A 21444-nucleotide genomic window follows, 5' to 3' on the forward strand; every position below is an offset into this window, starting at 1 on the left:
ACTGGCTATTCGCCGCACATATACCAGCGTATGCGTTATAGACCAGCATATGCGTACATAGGCCTATATCACATATACCAGCGTAAACCTGCATGCTTTTATATGTTCATGGAAATGTTCACGTTCTTCGGTTACGCGCCTTTTGAAACTCATAGAAAATTGAATTGAGTTTCAATATCCGGCGTCCGGATGGTGTGTATGTGTCTTACATCATCGCGCTGGGAGTCGCTAGTCAGTAAATATGTCACCAGCTGAGTGAGTAATAGCTACCGTGCAAAATAAAACAAGGGCTAAAATTACAGTTTGATAAAACAACAACGAATCAAACTGCTGTGGTATTGTATAGAGATGCCTGTTGTTTAGTGGAATAGAGAAGAAACGAGTTTTAAACAATATAGGGCGAAGTTTTGGTGGATTTATTGAAAGAACTGTAGCCTACTGTCTTATGCATTCGTTGAGATGGCGTTTGCAAAACCGTGGTCAACGTGGGGAAGTATGGTTGCTGATGGTAAGTGTTACAACATTAACTGTAATCATAGGCTTAACTTGTGTCTGAAAACATATATTTCTTTTCACTTTCAGCAGAGTCCATTGACCATAGTAAATCAAATGCAGACCAATATATGCGTTTTACAAATATATAAATATATTAACTATATTTATTATTTTTCCATACCCCATGTATTGTGAATTGTATACACTTGACTTGACCTAAACTGGGAGATTGTTTTAAATTTTGTTTGTTTTTAAATAAAATCTTAAGAGTAGACCAAAGAGCGTCCGCAGTTGCTTGTATTCATAAAGTTACCGGTTCAGTGGTTCAGTCACAAACGTTGTAGGTAAACTGCATCATATTCAGAAGCGTATTTCGTCGTTCGTTTTGGATCTGCAAAAAATACAATATTTTTGGGCACATCTAAAGAATTTTAATAATAAATGTAACCACTGACTCTGCGTAATTGGGGCACAGTAAACGGACGTGGGGTGTAGGTTTTGTATATCACATTTATTATCACAAAGCAATATGAACTCACGATTTTCGGCTATAGGCATTATGATTTTGAGGAAAACAGTTACAAAGCACCAGTCTAACTGTCTGCTTCCGTGGGATATAAACAAATGTGACAATTAAATAGGAAACGTAAACATATTTGGTAAAAATCCGATACGCGATTACGCGGGACAAATGTACAAATAGGTCATGTCCATTTTTGCCAAATTTGGTATGAAAGTGATGCCATATTAAAAAAGCAGCTTAACAATTTGGGCAATATTGTGTTAGTTTACTAAACTTTGAATATATTTACGCTGCAACCTTGTAAATAAAGTATATTTTTCTTTACGATTAAGTTAAATTCAATTTAGTTTTGGTATGTGCTGGCATTTTCACACATTTTTTTGAAATTTTAAAAATAATTTGTAAACACTGCGAGCCTGGGCGTCTGTTCCCTTTCTGGGAAATTACCAAAAAGTTTGTTTACCAACTTTAGTAGTTAGTACGTTTTGTACGTAAGAAGATAGGACAGTTTTGCTATTAACTATGGCAGGGTATCCAAAATCGCCAAGACCCGCCGAAAATAAGGACGGGTTTTTCTCCCTTACTTTGGGAAGAAAAAAGAAACAAAAAGAGGGTACGATGTTGGTGTTGGGCGTAAAGTTAAAAAAACGAACAAAACTTATAGTTTCTTTGATCCTAATTCTATTTTTGTGCATATCATAGTTATAAGAAAGTAACGGATCAATAAGTCTTACAGAATAGGTACAATAACTCGAAAAACCTAAACATAGAATTAATAGGCCTATCCTTTAATTTTAGTAAAACCATACCATTTTTGGGTTTTTTCATTCGCAGTGCGTAAAAAAGTGTGATGTTTTTAAAAATAAAGAATGTATGAAATTTTGTGCAGACAGAAAATTTAAAGTGACAATGTAACAATTTTAATATTTTGCAGTAAGTGACTTGGAACAAGAGGGAAGGGAAGCCATCGACGGTTCCAATGGATCGGTCGATTACGATCCAAGTAGTTTCCACTTGGAAGAAAATGAAGAAAGAACGATGATCGATAAACTTTCACTGGAGGACCCGAAAGTGAAGGAGTTACAAAAGGTTGGGCGATGTATAGGTGCATTTATATGGCTGGGTGGTAGATCTCATTATTTCATACAGCATTTATTCTTGCCTAATTTTTTGATATATTGTCCTGATTTTTCTTAGTATTTAGATATTAGTTTTATGCCCCAAACATACAAATACAACTAATGTAGGCCTGTCCACCTTGCCACCCAAGCTTTGGCACCCATGCCTTTATTTATAACCGATGTTGAACAGTAACTAGCATTGCTCAATCAATATATATTTTTACATCACCAAAGATGGTTTTAGTTTTTAAATCGCTGAGATGAAGTGAATATGTCATGTGTTGTGTGTTTTCATGTTTGTATTAAAAGTTTTATTGCTTGTTTGAATCTGTAGTCATCAGCTGTGTTCAATACTAAGCCCAAAAGAATATACAGTGTCACATATGGGTTGTCATGTTTGTGATAGAAGTTTTTTTATTGCTTCATTGTAGGTTTTAATGGAGTGGATCAACAACAGCCTTGTAGAACAGAGGATTATTGTTAAAGATATTCAGGAAGATTTGTTTGATGGACAAGTGCTTCAAAAACTACTGGAAAAACTTGGAAATATTAAGCTTCAGGAGTGCGTCTAGTTTATAACAATCTGTTCCCACTGTTTGTTTATACTATTGTGTAGACAAAGCTGTATATAAAGCATATTCATTTCACATTATGTGTTAGTGTTACTACCTTCTTAAAACCCAACTTCCCCATTGAAAGGTTTGTGTCTTTACGAACGCTTTTCTTTTCATTACATCGTAATTTGTTTTAATTAAACACAACTCAATATAAATTAATTTATATCATATTAATCGTTTAGCAGCCACGCTTTTATCTGATACTTTTGTTCCAATGATTTTACCAGCATGGTATGTATAACGAGTGTTGTCTAATGGTTAAATAAAGTTTATATTTTGGTATCTCCCCTGCGTGTTTGTGCTTGGGCAATTTTTGCACCCCTAACTTATTCCTTGGCCCCAGGTACCAGAAGTTACCCAAACTGACCAGGGACAAAAAGAGAAGCTGACAGCTGTACTTGATAAAGTTACTGAACAAGGAATTGGGGGTTGGGATGAAGGAAAATGGAGTGTGGATGGTAAGAAATTCTTAATAACGAAATTACAAAACAGTTTTAGGTATCTGTTTATTTTAAAAAAAAAAACCCCCCCTTTTACACATTTATAGTTTTAAACTGCTCCCTTCGTGCAAAAAATGATCAGACAATGCAAACATTATTGAAAAAAACAATTCAAAAGGCCCACCTAAATTACAAAATAGTTTAGGTTTCTGTTTATGAAACTACACATTTATAGTTTTAAACTGGTCCTGACTGGTCCTTTCGCACATAAAATTGAGCTAGATGATTTTAAAAAAATAATACCTAAATTACAAAATGGTTTCTGTTTATACTACTTGACGTATTATAACTTTGAATTGATCTTCTTTATCCTTTCACAACAAATTGAGCAAGATTTTATTAAAAAAAAAAACAGTTTTCATTGCCACGTTTATTTATTTCATTTAGAGTTTGTTCTTTATCGCATATTATATATTCTGACTGTGTTACCCGCCCCTTTGCACACACAATTGAGCTAGATTTCGTTGAACACAAACAAAACTTTGTCTATTATACTTCAACAATGTTGTGACCATTTCTTGTGCCACAACACAAGTTCTTGATAATATCATTTCAAACAATAAAGTAGATTTTGTTCTTTTACCCCAGGTATTCACTCCAAGAGTTTGGTGGCCATTTTGCATCTTTTAGTTGCACTGGCAACACACTACCATGCACCAATTCGAATGCCAGAGAAATGTTCCTTAAAGGTTGTCAATCCACTTTGTATATAGTACTATATAATATATAATAAACATGTTTATGTTAAGTTGTCATACTTTAATATAAATATATGGACCAAAGCCGTTTTGTGCAAATCAATCGACTAATGGATTTATATTAATTTGTTAGTTGTTTTTTTAGTTATTTTATAAAACACAGTCAATGTTAAATACTAACATAGAAATAAGGTAATTACTTGTCAATGGTCATCACTCATCATGGCATGCAATAACCCTGACCTAATTCCCAGGTTCTACGGCATGTTTTGCTGTAGGATATCACCTATATAGATTAGAATGTTTATAGGAACTAGCTGCAAAAATGTTGCTAATAAAAAAATGAGTTTAATAATGGTCAATGGATAACAAATTTAATTGCTATGATTAATCCTATACAAACTGCACTTTAAACTGTTGTTTTTTTATAAATACCAACTAAATAATCCTTTATACCATTTAGATTATAGTTTAAAAAATGTTTATAATTTGAATTATAAACTACTTTTCAGGTAATTGTGATCACAAAAAGAGAGGGAAAACTGGACCACAAAGTTGTTAGCGTTGAAATCACATCCACACTCGAGTGAGTTCCTTTATTTTTAGGTTCAGCCACAATTTGCAGGCATCAAAATGTTTATAATGATATTGCGTTACACTCAAATCAATTGAATGTTTGGTGCCAGTATCCTCCACATACCATCCAACGTTATCTGCTAACCACTAAACGTAACAACCAACCTATAACTCTATTCCCCCAAACTCTAACCCGGATAACCACAACTAGCCATTGGCAGTAATATAACATTAGCGATTTGAAAAGTTGTTTTACACGGGTCCAATACCCTCTCAACTACTAACCCGTTAGCCCTTAACTACAAACCTCCCACACTTCCCACCAATTCAACATGTAACATACCGGAAGATTCTTCACTAGCGCCAAATGTTTATAATTCATAAATATTTATGGAGAAAAAAGGGCATGTACATTTGTACATATAATTAGTGAACTAGTAAACAGATTAAAAAGTTCGTGTCCAGTTTTTGTGTTTTAAACTTGTTTTTATTTATTTTTACAGGGAGATGACAGGTGGCAGATTTGGTGAGAAAAACTGTTTATTTTGTTCTGAAATATAAATATTTTATCTGGAAAACAAAGCAATGCTTGATAACTAATGTCCCGTGGGCCATGAGATTGAATCCTAAATTAGCCTGATGCTCCATTATTTGCAACAGACAACCATTTTATCTTGAACTTTTTCTCTTTAAACTACATGATGAATGTGAATGTAACTCAATTTATCCTTGTGGGGCCGGAGAACGACAGTCGTTATCACACGGGTTTAACACCTCGTGCCAGCTTACAAGTTACCATTTATATAACTTTGTGGGTGATGATCTTCGCCTTTTAAACAGCATAAAAATAAATTAAAACTTATTTTATGAATCTTGAGTTAATTGGCAATTTTCAACAGAGCGAGACGCGTTCGACACTTTGTTTGATCACGCACCGGACAAACTAAGTCTTGTGAAGAGACTTCTCATAGAATTTGCGAACCGCCATCTTGAAAAAGTCAATCTTACTGTTACTGATTTGGACACTCAGGTAAGTTGAATAATGTTGAAAGTAAAGTAAGTATGAAAGGGACATACTAACAGTATGTGGATAAAGATGCTCAAATGTAAAAGGGGACCACCAAAGTTCAAAATATGAAACAGAAACAGATCACATTGAACATTTCTATCTATTAACAAATTCTGATTTTCGTTGGTATGCCCCTTTAAGTAGAAAGCTGAAGTTTTTTCACAAAAAAGTTTAAACATTCAGAATCGAAAGGTTTTTGAAAGTTAAACTAACATGACCAGATTATCTTTCAAGTTAAAATATTAAGCCAACTACTCTGCCTCTTACTTTACCATAAATGAGTGTTGTTTTGCTGCTTGTTTCTTTTTTTACGTTCTTTTAATTTTTCTAATAAATTATCTTATGATAACCAAACTTATTTAAAGATGAGTAAACAGTTATTTTATGTTTTATTAAAACTATTTTTACATCCATCCAATTTCCTAATCTTCACAACCTTAGTTTGCAGATGGCGTTTACCTCATTTTACTGATGGGTTTATTGGAGGGTTACTTTGTACCATTATACGGCTTCAGTTTAACACCAGAGACGTTTGAGGCTAAAGTTCACAATCTACAGTTTGCGTTTGAACTTATGCAAGACGCTGGACTCCCTAAACCTAAAGCAAGACCTGAAGGTAATTGACGCCTTGCAATGGTTTTGCGCCACGTAACAGTTTGCGCACACGCCTCAACTCAGTTGTTACAAACCAAATTTTCAGCTATTTATTAAAAAAAATGGAAAAATCTCCCAAAAAAATAATCACCCACAAAGTAACATACATGGTAACTTGTAAGCTTGCACGAGGTGTTAAACCCGTGTGATAACGACTGTCGTTTTCTGACCACTCAAGAATAAAGCGAGTTACGTTTTTTTGGTTAACCTTTCATATTTAACCAATATTTCGCGATGGCACAGATGGCGCTTGTCTCACATACCCCAACCCAGTATTCACTAATTAGTTGTCAAAATTGTCAGCCATACACAATAAAACACACACGGTGTTACATGCATGCTGTGCATGGTAATCCTGGTAACTCTGGCACGAGGTGTATGAAACAGAATACTGTGTTATAACGACTGTCGTTGCCCCACCATGCGAGGATAAAAAAAAGTTACATACATCCATTGTATTATATCACCCACAAAGTCACTTATGGGGTAACTCGTAAACTGGCACGAGGTGTATGAAACAGAATACTGTGTTATAACGACTGTCGTTGCCTGCCCCGTAAAGATAACAAAGTTACATTACATTTTCATCTTTTTTTAGCCCAAACTAGCCATTTTAAAATTGAATTTTGGTTTAAAATATTTTATATTCTTTCATAGCTAACTACTGTATACCTATGTAATGCATTAAGTGCAATGTTTGTCACACATATTAGAAACAAAACAAGCTTGTTAAATCGTATACAATGATAACACTCACTTTTTCCGCTAGATGTCGCCAACTGCGAGCTCAAATCCACTCTCCGTGTTCTCTACAACCTGTTCACGAAATACAAGAGATTGTGATGTCATAATAAAAACTACGATACCGCTTGGTGATATATGACGTCACAGGCCATTTAAAGGGCCTAAACACACCCCACGTCACTTTTATTTTTTATGGTAAATTCATAAAGCGACCGTTTTATTGATTCCAAAAATACTTTGCTTATTAAAATTGGTCCAGTATAGGCGGAGATATTCGTCCTCAAACAGTGATCTCTAGCGCTATCTTTTTTTTACCACGAGCTCCGTGATTGTGACGTAGGAACGTACTAGTCACGTGACTGATTCATTCGTAAAAGCGAAACCTGCGTTTTTTTTGTGCTTTTTGCGTTTTTTTTGTTCTCTCGTTTTTCGCTGAAAACACTGCCTCTCGCCTTTCTGAATGAGAGCGGCCACGCTTCAACAATTTTGTTACGTGTTTGTCACGTGGGTAGTACACTTCTCAATTTTTTTCGCCACGCAACTTTCAAATCAGTTTTTTGAATTTCACGGTGTTTGAGCTGGAATATCTTTGGTTATACAGAACCGATTAAAACAAGTAAGGTGTCGTTGGAATTAGAAAAACACACTCTATCGATTAAAGCGAAGTACATTTGGGGTGTGTTTAGGCCCTTTAACCGACGACATTTTTTTATATGAATGAAGTTTAAGTTTAAAATCATGAAATATAATACCGTCTTTTTATTGTTTGTAAATATACAGTGTTTCTGAGGATAGTAAAGATGGGGAAAATGGGACACCTTTTTTATTCGATTTTCTTATCGCATTTGGTAGTAAACAAAGAACATTTAAATATTTATAAAACCATATCCTTACGACTCCCAAAGACCGTTGTTAATTGTTAAACGCGATCACGTTATTCAGATATTATGAGCTAAAGGTGTCCCGTCTTACCCCACCGGTACTATATGTACATCATATAAACTTTGTTACACAGAATATATAACGCCGCACTAACTGTACATTTATGTGTGTTTGTTTTAATAATCCATATATGGGGCAAAGCAGTCATGGTGCTCACTTAGCATATAGTACAGTGGGGTTAATGAATGAATGTAACTTATTTATACTCGTACTGTGGCGGAGCAACGACAATCGCTGTTCTGTTACGACGGACACCTCGGTCCAGCTTTCGAGTTACCACGTATGTAGCTTTGTGGGCACTCGTTTTTTTTTAACCAAATTTGGCGAAATCTCAGGCCCCATCGTGTGTTTCACTACACTAAGACCTCAGCCAAGAATATTAAAAAAGCGCAATGTTTGGAGACTTCATTGTTTCCCCATGTGACGTATTAATAGCGTGTTTATCACTTTTGTTATGTACGGCATACGTCAATAGCGAAGGTCGATTTGTTAAAACAACAATAAAAGAAGAATATGCTCGTCGGATTGCGCACGTGACCGTAGAGATCAAGAATATATCTATTCCCACAACTACGTCATAGCGCGCATTGTGACGTTATATTGATCCGCACGGAATGCAACGAGAGGTTTCGTTATAATCGATTGTTGCTTTGTTTTTTTTTAATGGCCTCTAGGTCAAGCCACACCAAAGAACACATACACCCCCAATGGTAGCAGCGGCGAGCTTCGAACCCAAGAGCTTTGGTGGTTTGCCAAAAAGAATCATGGCGATAATTTGCAATCAATGTTAATAAACATATTATCGAAATACCCGACTACCGCAAACCTGTGCGGCCTTATGTACGGATGCAACGTAATCAACAGAATTCATTACGATTATTGCTTTTGATAATCAGGAGTTATTACTTATATTACGGAACTAATATTAAAACGCTCCAGCTGCCTTTATTTAATTTCACTTTTAAGGTGACAAAATTTAAAACGAATTTAATTAAATTCCTGTAAACGCAGTGCGATAGATATTCTACAATTATATATATTAGGGTGGGGAATATAGGACACATTTTCGTTTTCTCGTCCCATTTGGTAGTAAACAAAGAACAATCAAAGAATTATAAAAACGACTATGAATGTGACGTCAGATACTTAATCCCCGATATAATTCTGACGTCACGACACTAACACGTCATGAGACGATAACAGCATACCACCATGATTCAGAACATAGGTTGTCAAAATTATAAAACTTCCCCGGTAAGTTACAAACTCTGTGAAACATGATACCGGATGCTGGAAGCTTCGTTACAAAGAGTTTGAACCGCCGTAGTGGTTCCCAGCTTGTAGACGAAGATTCAATAGGCTTGTTGGAAATTCCAAACTAGTACTAGTACAATTCCAGGCATCGATCGCCGCGAGACAACTTCAAACTCTGTGACGTCACAAATGTTGGCATAGCGCGTCATCATCGTATATCCAACGTTATAGGTTCAATCTTGTGGGCGGATCATCAAACTCAAACAGTTAGGGTTTAATTTAAATACAAGCCGAATTCCAGGAAATTATTTTAATATTCAAAGAACTGTTAAGTGTCTAAACAACGAGTTAGGAAAACTAAGGGAGAACAAAACCGCTATAATATTTAACAGTAGGGTTTATAACTAAATGTAGCATTACACACGAAAAGCTCTAGGAAACGTTTAACTTTTAAGTTTCGATTTTAGTTTACTATTTTTGTGTTTTAGAATGGTTTGGACTTCAATCTCAAACGTTTTGGACTATTTAAAATAAATAAATTTACCACTGCTATTATAACCATAGGCAATTACGGAAAAAACGTTTAGTTTTAGTTTTCGTGTAAAGTAAACGCGGGATCCCATATTAAAATTGGAATTGACAACTCGGTTTTCTGCTATTTGAGGAGATAAATAAAAATAGGTTATAGTCCAGTAGGGGAAGATGGGACACCTTAACCACATAATGTGCAAATATCGAGATCGTGTTTTAAACAATTAACAACGCTCTTATAGAGTCGTGAGGATACGGTTATATCTCATTCTTCAATGATCTTGGTTTACTACCAAATGAGAAGAGAAATTACAATAAAAATGTGTCCCTGTGAAGCTAAACTACATAGTTTAAAACGTTCACGCGGCGGAAGTATTCTTTACTATAGAAAATTATACCAGTACAAGTCCCTTTTTCACGCCGCTTTATTTTGAATGAAAGGAAATGGTTGTCGCGTTTAGTAACCAGATATTTCCTCTTGCGTATTTCAGCGAGCCCTGGCTAGCAGAACCCGAACATGATCAAAATGGCCATATGTTACCTCTGCTACAAATACGAGAAATATTGATTTTATTTATTTTCATTATTCGCTCGCTTGGTGTGGGTTTATAGTTGTTGTGTCCACGAGGTAGCGTACAGTCGCGTGTTATCGCGTTCTTCGTGTACTCCAGTAGTGGCTTAAAATATTGGATAGTCGATAGTTTAATTAGACATTTTATGGTAGGTTACCAAAACCAATGCCAGAATTTTTAAAGAATTAGTAAGACCAGCACAACCGTTAGGTCATGACGTCTTGCACAGTTACGTCTATTTGCTTGGCATATTTGCCCTTGAGGGATCGGAAATTTTCTTGTAACTTATTTAACTTTAATATTGACGGTGTAGCTGAGTAATGTTGCGTCACGCTTTTGTTTACATGTTCGCGTAGTAGAGCGATGAAAATATTGTTACCACGTGACCAGAGATGGAGTCACGTGCGTTAATCTCTTGGAGTGGAAAAGCACCCAGGCGAAGAGCTTTTCTCTAGGGCGTTGTAAAAGAAGAAGAAGGCACGCTCAAAAGGCCTAATGGTTTATTAAAGTACGGTTGGTTAGGCTCAACCAGACACGTTGTGCGTCAGCTTCCACCTCGTGGTACTATATAAGTAGAGAACTACGGATAATAAGTTTACGTTTATAAAATAGGTTTCTCAGACAAAAAATATAATATTGTAAAGTGAGAATTTAAAATAGAAAGTTAGTTTTGTAAAAGTTTTCAGGTTTTGGTGTTCCAACAGAAGCTTTTATTCAGTGGAACCATTGTTCTATTGTTTGTCACAAAGGGTCGCGATGACCAAAAAAAAACGCGCCAGAACTTGCCTTTATTTTCTAAGGTTGCCATGCAGGGTATACTGTTTATAATGCTTCGTTTAGATAGTTTTAAATATTAGTCCGCGAAATACTAACCAATATATATTTTTTTTAAAGATTCTTAATTGTTTCAATCTTCAATTACGTGGTTTAATAATCTTTTTAGATTAAAATATACTCTCGGCTGAACTACTCGCTAATACGGTTAAGCGGTCGTGTTATAATTACCCGACAGCTGCGAGGAAATCAAGTATCTACGCAACTATAGCCTTTGTATCTAATTGGCAATTCGTTTATAACACAAGAGGACAAGTTCCAAGGCGTGAAAAGATACGAAACTCTAACACAAGGAAAAAGACAAAACAATAACGCGGGAAAAGGGTAGAAACTATACGGAAGATTAGATACGAAACCCTAACACAGGGAAAGAAAACGAAACTATAAGGCGAGGAAGAAGACAATCTAGGCAACATGCACGACGCACAAGATGTTGGCACAGATTCTGCAGTTACTTTGGTTCGTATGGAAGAACATGTAGACGAAAAAGTAAGTTAAAAGAAAACTGATTTTTGGCTCTAGCCCTATAACCATTCATCTTGTTGTATAACTTTGAACATTCAAACTTTTAAAATGATACAATGGGATGTTGGTATAAATTAGATAAACATCGTACAATCTTACTGGTTTAAAACTACTTTTTGTCCTAATTCCCTGAAGTATTTCATTGATTCTAATTACCCATTAGCTTGGAAAATACGAAAAGTTGTGGTAAATAAAACAAGCTTCGCAATCTTACTTATTGTTCTACAAGTTAAGACGGCCAAACTTTTTAAAAGACAGAAAACGTAATGTAAAAACACACGAGTCAAACAATGTACAAAAAGCTTGAACGACTTTGTACAAACTACTTAACATATACAGTCTACTGCAGCGTTTCTTAAACTTGGACAAATTTACCCTTTGGGGTAAATTCCTCGTATTTAGGGAGTAAACAAGCCACGAATCAAAATTCACATCCGTCGCATTAAGTATAACTGCTGTAATTAGCTGATTTTGTATTTAATAAATGAGCCCCATATTACATATTGGGGGTAAATCTCATAAACATCTTTGTTAAAAGGGTAAAGCATACAAACAAGTTTAAGAACCACTGGTCTACTGCATGTAAATGTAAAGAATAGAATACCGTAGGCTCTTATAGTCTTATCTTATAGTTAGCCTACTAAACCCAATGAATTCGGTTTGTTGTCACACATTCCAAAGCCAATCAACCGTTTAATCGCCACCAAATTTGTGAATAATTTAAATAGGAAATTTTCCAAAAATGTGACTGGCTTTTTTTTATATATATCACTGTGGGGTAAGATGGGACACCTTTAACACATACTATCCAAAATCCTAACAATGGTCCATGGGAGTCGTGAGGATACGTTTTTATAATTCTTTAAATGTTCTTTGTTTACTACCGAATAGGACGAGAAATAGAATGAAAAGGTGTGCCATCTTCCCCACCCTACTATACGTGTATTTTTATAGACGTGACTCTAATTTTACAAAATGTGACCTTTAGAGTTTAATTTGAAATTATTTTAGCCTGGTGAAAGCGATTCGACATCGTCGTCGGAAACAATTGACGGCCAGCCACAACGAGAAGGGTGGGACAACAAAATCCAGTACATACTTGCCCAGATCGGCTTCGCTGTAAGTATTAGCTATGACGTCATCACGACGTGCGGGTTTAGTGACGTAGTATTGAAGTGTTTTGTTATGATGTGAATGAAACTTGTTATTATATAACAATAGATTGATCGATACGTCACGAACGTAATAATGCTAATGACCATTGAATGTGACGTATGGACGAGATCGATATATTATAACGCAACAGTGACGTCGATTTGTTGTTACGTCATGGATGTTGATCGTATGGTTTCTCACTACATGCACAATATTTTGGAAACGCCAATATATATATAATTGTTATACTAACTTGAGCGTCGGTAACGTATGTCCTTACGACCACCATGAACAGCTGTTACTATTTCAAAACACGATCATCATATTAAGGTATTATGTGCCAAAGGTGTCTTATCTTACCCCAAAGTACTATACGCTATGCGAACACCGTCTTCAACTAGACTCACCAAACGGTTATCTTATGTAATTATACTAAAAGTGTCCCATATTACCCCACAGTGTTATATAATTGTTCTTGCCTTTTAGGTGGGTTTGGGAAACGTATGGCGATTCCCGTATCTATGCCAGAAGAACGGCGGGGGTGCTTTCCTTATACCTTACTTCATAATGCTGATGTTGGAGGGAATCCCTCTGTTTTATATGGAGATTGCTATTGGTCAACGATTGAGGCGTGGCAGCGTGGGGGTGTGGAATCATATACATCGATATTTGGGGGGCGTGGGAATCGCTAGTATGGTGGTGAGTTCATAATATAAGATTATGACGTAAGCAACCAATATGTTTGTTATTATTACTTAATGTTTCTTAGAAAAACTTTCGACTACCCTCAGCTTTTTTTAATTTAAAAGGATTTGTTTAAGACGATCGGGATATTTAAATATCATGTGCTGAAGACGTCCCGTCCCACTCTAATATTTGTAAGAAAAATCAATGCAGTTTTCCCGTGGAAAAACACTACAAGTTTACCTGTAGACAAAATCATATTAAACTACACCGTGAAGAAAGCGGTTTGCGCCGTATTTTGTCTCTTAGTCATGCTACTTAAGTACTTTCTCTATGCATGACGTCACCGCTGAATTGTCGCTCGTAAATATTTGATGCGCTGTGAGATCAAATCGAACTATCTTGGGATGTTACGCGCCTTTTTGTGACGTCACAAGCAAGTGAATAAGCGAGCGCTTAACAGCTAGACATCGACGTCATTATGTAGTAGGGTGGGGGAAGACGGGGCATTTTAGCACATAATATCCAATTATCCTGTGTTTAAAGAATTAACAACGGTTTATATTTGTCGTAAGGATACGGTTTTATAATTCTTTGAATGTTCTTTGTTTTCAACCAAATGGAACGAGAAAATAGCCCAAAAAGGTGTCATATCTCCCCCACTCTACTATATTTAAAAAAGTCCGAAAAAACGTAAACAACGTTTTACTACTGCCAAGTTACGTCATACACGCTGGCGGTCACTTGTTCTAATGCGAGTTTTTTCTAAAGTCAAAAAGGTCTCGAATAACGTCAATGATGTTTTATAATTTGGTTTTAATGCGATTTTCTTCACAGGTTTGTTTTTTAATCGCCCTCTACTACAATATGATTATATCATGGGCGTTTTTCTATTTCTTTAACTCCTTTCAAAGTCCATTGCCGTGGAAAAGTTGTCCGGTAATGCCGAATATGACGATCAACAACCATTCAGGTAAATTAACAGTAAAGTTATTGAGATTTCATTGGACTGGTATTTTTATCTATTTCGTATTTAAGACTGTTACTTTGTGTGTCATTTTAGGCAAAGTTGCATACTTTGCTGCAAGGGTGATCTCCTAGGGCCCGTGCCGTGCCACACTGCAGGACTTTACCCATATAGAATAAAATACGTTAGTTAAACCACGCTTTTAGGCATGCGATTTTTTTGTGCAATAGAAAGTTTTCTCTCGGTAACAAGAATATACGTAAACTGTTCAGCAGAAACCAATGTACAATAAACAAACAAAATCGACCACAAACTCACGCACTATGAATTGATATAAACAACTTTTCATATTACCCTACTATATAATAGGGTGGGAAAATGGGACACCTTTTTATTCTATTTTTTTGTCCCATTTGGTAGTAAACAAAGAGCATTCAAAAAATTATAAAACCGTATCTCCACGACTCTCATATAGACCGTTGTTAATTGTTTAAAACACGATCGGGATATTTGGATATTATGTGCTAAAGATGTCCCACCTTTCCCCACCCTACTATATGTTTACTGCATTCATTGATCAACGCTGTTTATTTATCACAGTTGAGGTTGCTGAATGCGCAGAGACGAGTCCTACGTCATATTTCTGGTATCGCAACGCGCTTGATATTTCCCCCTCAATAAACGAACCAGGATCACCGGTTTGGAGAATGTGTTTGTCATTAGTTGTGGCTTGGCTTATCGTGTTTATCGGGATGTTTAAAGGAATCAAATCTTCTGGGAAGGTAAGTTGTTTGTGGTTGATCGGTGGGCTGTCTTGTCTGCAGTGGCGTAGCCAGGGGGTGTTAAAGAGGGTTGCGACTTCCTATTTAAAAAAATTACCTATACCTTCTTTTGCCCTCTGCGCCACTGCCATTATAGTTGAATGTTTATCAGGTTTTAGCATGGCTTATGTTTGAACGATTAAAGTTTTTTTCGTATACCTATAGTAATACACTGTAACAGTAGTCAGCTGGAAACAAAAACAACAACATTTGCGGGTTTTTATAATTGTGATATAAAGTGTGGGTTATACACAAGTTCTGCATACAAAAAACTTCAGTGCGTATTTCATGCTTTGATTATAACACGCCCACAACATGTGTTATCAGATTAGTTTCATTGATATAACGTAATGCCCCTTATGTTTCCGCGTCTATTCCCCGCATAGCTACACGTCCACTAAATCAACAAAGTGAATATCAACACAAAGTTACGAAGGGTAAACCAGAGCCGAGGTATTTGAAGTGCTCTTGCTAAACTACTTTAACACAAACGGTCGTATAGAAACAAACACAATCGTTGCAACCATTGTATTGTATTGATCGTTGTTAAGTCTGTATTTGAACCGACAAAAGGGGTTCTTTGTGAGTCATCTTTCGCCACCGTAAAAGTGTTGCCAAAAATCGAAGTATTTTTTAAAGTTTAGGCATACTATAATAAAACATGGGGAAAAGTGGATAATTGAATGTCCATGTTCATAGAAAAAAAATTATTTTTCTATGAAACCGCGTTACATGAAATGATAAAAAAACACCTATACAGTATCACACATTTCACTATCCTTGGTTGATTGACCGTTACATGAAACCATGAAACGAGCGAAATCCGCCACATGATATGATAAAAATAGCACTGAAATAGTTTTCCGCTGAGTCACAACCAAACCAAGGCAACACAAACGGATGTTTGGTTTGGAGCGATGCGAGACTAGTGAAGGGCGGTTGTACGACCGATGGCATACAAGTGTGCTTATCTTAGCTTTAAAAGCTATTTCCTGTGTCCCAAGTACTGCGTCGGTCAATACCCTATGTTTATATTTAGTTCTTGGCGTAGCTGTCTGTCAAAGGAAAGATAGGCGGGCTGTGCAGAATATTCCGGTTTGTTCCGGTTTTAATGCAGAATATTCCGGTTTGAATGGTGGCAAGCAGGATGGGCGGAAAGAATGTCCCGCTTTTCGTTGAAAGTGACGCACAGACGTGACGTAAACCGACGTTCCTGCACGCACTACGTCACCATACGTTTCCAGTTCATGGCAAACTAATCTTCCTCGAGAGAGAAATGCGAAAACAGACATACCAAATTAAAATACCATCCGTCAAAGTACTCATAAGCATCAAACACGTGTTTAAGAACACTGGATATTTTTTAATGAAAATACGATATTAATCAAATTTTGTAATCAATATACCTACTTATTTAAGTAAGTCCAGATCATTTATGCGATACATATACTTTATATAGTAGGGTGGGGAAGACGGGACACTTTTAGCACAAAATATCCAAATATCCTGATCGTGTTTTAAACAACTAACAACGGTCAATGGGAGTCGTGAGAATACGGTTATATAATTCTTTGAATGTTCTTTGTTCACTACAAAACGAGACGAAAAAAGTGGAATGAAAAAGTCCCATCTTTCCCCTCACAGTGTTAAATTTTATAAACCTTAAGAATGGTAACTTTAGGCGAAACATTGAAAGCGTTTGCTTCTACCGTTTTATGAACAAATTTTATAAAATATTAACGTCCATAACCTGCCGGTTATCGGGATTTAAAACCAACAGTGTAAATGCAAACGTCATTAACCTAAATCCGTCTGCGGCAAAGATAACGCTAACACATAGGAACCCAATACACGGGACGTGTCTGTTGCACTGATTATTGGAAAAAAGGAGTTATTCTGTCATTTACTTCGTTAGGCTATCAAAATTGATATAATGCGGTTTTGTGACTTTATAGAGAAGGTATGTGACGTGATAATCAGTTATTGTGACGCGCCATTTGACCTGGTATCACGTACAACCAATTGAGACTGATTTTGATCGATAAATTTACCCTATGGGCTCTGTCTGGCTGTTGTAACCAAAATAAACGATTTATGCGTTACGGTTACGTCATATAGAAAGACGGGACACTTTAACACATAATATCCAAATATATCGCGAATATTGGTCCTTTTATGGTCCGGTACAGTCGACGTCACATGAATCCCCTCCGGGCATATGATTATGACGTCACATTCCAAACGCATTACCGGCCATTGTGACTCTGCTTACCGACCAAAAGAAACACACTTAGCGAAAATTTTCCAGAAAAATTTAAAATTTTCCGCCGCCCGCGAAAGAGTATCGCTTATTTAGCTCGTCACTTTTGCGACGCGGTTCTTGTTTGAAAATACACGCACGCCCAAAGGCATAATATTTTGATACGTGACGTCACAGCCTCGCGGCGGTTCGCACGTGACGCAGCATTGTAGTATGACTCAGCGTTTTATTACCGGCGTTTATATAACGATTACGTAAAACAAACGCGATTTTTCATTTAGGAAAAGTTTTCGTATCGCGAGAACAATCGCTATTGTTGTAGAATAAAGGACAAAGAATGTTTGATTGGGTGTGGAGAAACGACAAACGGCTTTGTTAAAATTCCACGGCTTTTCGACGCTAAAAGGAAAAATCTACATACAGTGTACATTACATTACCGGCAAGCCTTTATAAACGCTGTACCACAGCACATGGATTGCGAATACATGACTTTATAAAACTTGTACAAAACAAGACACGTACATTTAAGGTAAAAATGTGTTTCTGTTTGTATAGTGCTGTGGGGTAAGATGGATACCTTTAGTACACAATGCTTCACACTTAAAAACGCTCTTGTGAGAAATTGTTAATTCTGTAAATATTCAGTGTACCAATAAGACAAAAAATGAGACATCAAGAAAATAAAAACATGAACCATTTTACCCCACTATACTATATGTATCTATAACTTGGTGTACGGTTTATTAATGTAAAATATGCACGTGGTATGGAAAAAATAAAAGGAAGGTCTTAATGTTCCAACACGGTATTAGCTGGAGTACGTCTATAATTATAAATAATCTTTTAGCGTTCATCTGGTATAAAAACGTAGTGTATTTTCGACGTTTCGTCTGCCATTAGACAAGACTTCAGGGAGTGTGGGACGGACCACGGTTTTATACTAGTTTAGTCGCAAATGATAAGTTATAGTCAAAGACCTTTATGTACATTATACCTGGTCGTTATGCCTGGTAACAGAATGTCTTTCATTATATTAAAGCACAATAGTCGTATTACGTTTACTACTGATATTCACCAACGGTTTGTTTTGAAATTCACGATCGATTGAGTTTTGAGACAAGGAAGAGCGTATAGGTGTGCATCATATCCGATCGGAAGCGCTTCTTTGTGACGTCACACACGCATTTATATAGTAAACAAAGCTATAAATATGGGCGGGGCTGGAGGTGGAATTTTTAAACCAATCAAAATGCTTAAATTGGTTGCCAAGATACAATAAGCCAGACTGTATCCTGTATAAGCTGTAATTGTAGTTTTCCATTGGTTTAGGTGTGCTACCCAATTAAGTTATGGATTGTCGCCTCGAGACACTTAACCTTTCGTAAGTGCGTATTCGGGCATAGTAATAAAAGGCCTTCGTGACCACGTGGTATTTGGCGCCAATTTTTGCCTCCGCTGCGAAAATGTGTGAATGGGTAGCTGGGAAACTGCCGCAGTATCGGTTAACGTTTCCGTTTGCGCTGTGGGTTTTAATTACCACCAAGCACTGTGTGTGTGCTGGCAACGGGCCTAAAGCTTCTTGAATTACCAAGAAAAACCGAGGCGGAGAAGACGCATGCGAATTCCCGCCTTTCTAAAACACCCAGGGGTCTATAAATATCATTAGTTGGGTTTGTGCATTTTACAACTTCGGTTTCTCAAGTCCGGAACCACATTACCGCTAATAAGGCGTATTCGTTCCCAGGAAACGAGATAAACCGTTCTCAGAAATCGTAAGATTAACAGCATAGGAGGACCAAGCATATTTCACGGAACGTGTATGATTCACACCTAGTATAACTACAGCGGTTTCGGGAACGAGCGATAAAACAATGAAGTTTACGTCACAATAAACCAACGATTCAGCGCGATACTGCTGGCGTGAGCTTTTTTGGTTAGACCAAAAACGGATGTCCTGAAATTAGCATGCGAACGCATTTGTTTATATGCTATTGTTTATACAAGCATTCTCAGTTTGCATATGCAGTCAAGCAACTGTTTTAACTATATATGAACATTTAATGTGTTTATACGAAATAAGTTAGATGCCTCCGACAAAATAGGTTAGCCCATACGTTTAATTATATAAAATTATGTGACACAAATACTACAGTGCGGTTGCACCCTAGGTGTTGGGGTAATGGACCCATCCTGGCCTAAATCGTGGGACCCATGGCGTGTCACGCTGCGGAACCTCACGCACATAGAATAGAGTATATCACAGTGAAAACCATATCCCAATTTTGTGGGAGTTTTACTGTAACCACATCCACACCAATGGTCCCTACCTTGTTTCTGTAATTAATAAACGATATCCTTTTCATGACAGGTGGTTTACTTCAGCGCAACTTTCCCATACATCGTTCTTGTCATTTTCTTCTTCCGAGGAATTACTTTGCCGGGTTCAATGGACGGAGTGGCTTATATGTTCACGCCTGATGTAAGTTGCATGAAGTTAATCGTAACGCTTTGTGTATTCAAAACTTTAAAATGATTCTTATGGGTTGTATTGTGTAGTAGTGTGGGGGAAGATGGGACAGCTTTTGTACATATTATCCAAACATCCGTCGTAAGGATACGGTTTTATAATTCTTGGAATGTCCTTTTTTACTGCTAAATGGGACGAGAAAATAAAATAAAAAGGTGTCCTGTCTTCCCCCATTCCACTATACAAATTTTATATAAAATGTCCGCCATGCATTAAAAAACGGAAGAAAAAACTCTTAATCCTTATATACTTAAACTGAAAAAAGACTGTGCAGTTACAACTGTATAATATGTACGATAGACCGCATAATGTAACAGCGTACATATAACTGACTTACTCGAATACAGATGTCTCGTCTCGCTGACGCCACCGTGTGGCGAGATGCTGCGACACAAATCTTCTTTTCTCTGGGACTTGGCTTTGGTGGAGTGATCGCATATTCCTCATACAACGACTTAAAGAATAATTGCAGAAAAGATGCGTTGACAGTGGCCAGTATAAACTGCGCGACAAGTATCTTCGCATCGTTGGTCATATTCAGTATACTCGGCTTCAAGGCACACCATAGATCTGAGCAGTGCATGGATCAGTAAGTCACCAAGTTTAAACTATGTTTGTAAAGCTGTTTTTACTGCGGGGAAGAGAGACGTTAGCATATTTTGTATGGTATAACCTAATTCTGTTTTTACCAACGCTCTTTTAGACTGGTGTATACTGTTATGTAATTTTGTAAAGCTTTTTTTACTGTGGGAAAACATGGATACCGTTAGCACATTATATCTCATACGTAATTCTGTTTTGAACAGTTGACAACGCTCTTATAGGGTCGTGGGTTACAGGTATACAATTGTGTGAATTTTCTTTATTTTTAGCATATGGGACAACAAAAAATCATGAAATGTTAACAAATTTTATAATTAATTGTTTAGAAACTAACATATAGTACAGGGGGTAAGAAGGTCTATGTTTCATTCTCATTTATCGCCCCATTTGGTAGTAAATAAAGAATCTTTACAGAATTATATTACAGTATATTTATTTTCTCATTTTTTTCTGTCCCATTTGGTAGTAAATACATAACCTTTACTAATTTACTTCTAATTTTAGCAACATCATCAAAATCCACGCATTCTTCAACGAGTATAATCCGGACCACAACATGAATGACGTGGCAGTTCAGATGGATCGCAAAAACTACATCCATTTGCTTGATGTGATGAACGAGACTTTCTACAGCGACAACGAAACAGCGCCAGAAATCCTAAAAGTATGAACACCTAAAACTAAATTCTAAATGCACAAAATACAAACACCTGAAATCAAAATATAATGCAGAAAGTATGAAAACGTAAAACTAGATTATAAATACTCAAA

At 36.6% G+C, this 21444-nt stretch overlaps 2 protein-coding genes across 3 annotated transcripts in view; both read left to right on the forward strand.

Annotated features, from left to right (window-relative positions):
* Positions 1-272: 272 nt before the first annotated feature.
* LOC100177690 (beta-parvin) lies at positions 273-8037 on the forward strand. Of its 2 annotated transcripts, none has more exons than XM_002123494.5 (11): positions 273-508; positions 1953-2107; positions 2571-2699; positions 3100-3214; positions 3845-3945; positions 4467-4540; positions 5034-5056; positions 5430-5560; positions 6041-6215; positions 7023-7144; positions 7684-8037. In XM_002123494.5, exons 1-10 carry the CDS (start codon positions 460-462, stop codon positions 7094-7096), a joined length of 1026 nt encoding a protein of 341 aa, XP_002123530.2. In that variant the 5' UTR covers positions 273-459; the 3' UTR covers positions 7097-7144; positions 7684-8037. The 2 variants fall into 2 exon arrangements, with proteins under 2 accessions (XP_002123530.2, XP_018672994.1); XM_018817449.2 differs by lacking the exon at positions 273-508 and adding an exon at positions 1451-1631.
* A 3153-nt stretch (positions 8038-11190) lies between these two features.
* Positions 11191-21444, forward strand: part of LOC100180033 (sodium-dependent neutral amino acid transporter B(0)AT3-like) — a 22677-nt gene continuing 12423 nt past the window's right edge. Inside the window, exons 1-5 of the mRNA XM_018817448.2 lie at positions 11191-11619; positions 12667-12774; positions 13297-13509; positions 14332-14467; positions 15062-15243. Coding sequence (XP_018672993.1) covers positions 11545-11619; positions 12667-12774; positions 13297-13509; positions 14332-14467; positions 15062-15243 — 714 coding nt within the window. The 5' untranslated portion in view covers positions 11191-11544. The remainder of the gene's footprint in view (positions 11620-12666; positions 12775-13296; positions 13510-14331; positions 14468-15061; positions 15244-21444) is intronic.

Source organism: Ciona intestinalis, chromosome 2, assembly GCF_000224145.3.
Source record: "Ciona intestinalis chromosome 2, KH, whole genome shotgun sequence".
In the NCBI taxonomy this organism is placed as follows: Eukaryota; Metazoa; Chordata; class Ascidiacea; order Phlebobranchia; family Cionidae; genus Ciona; species Ciona intestinalis.

Coding starts and splice junctions, on each gene's coding strand:
- LOC100177690 (XM_018817449.2), top strand. CDS start 1,541: ATGGCAGGGTATCCAAAATCGCCAAGACCCGCCGAAAATAAGGACGGG. Junction 2,700..3,099: donor TTGGAAATATTAAGCTTCAG/GAGTGCGTCTAG, acceptor CCTTGGCCCCAG/GTACCAGAAGTTACCCAAAC. Junction 3,215..3,844: donor AGGAAAATGGAGTGTGGATG/GTAAGAAATTCT, acceptor CTTTTACCCCAG/GTATTCACTCCAAGAGTTTG.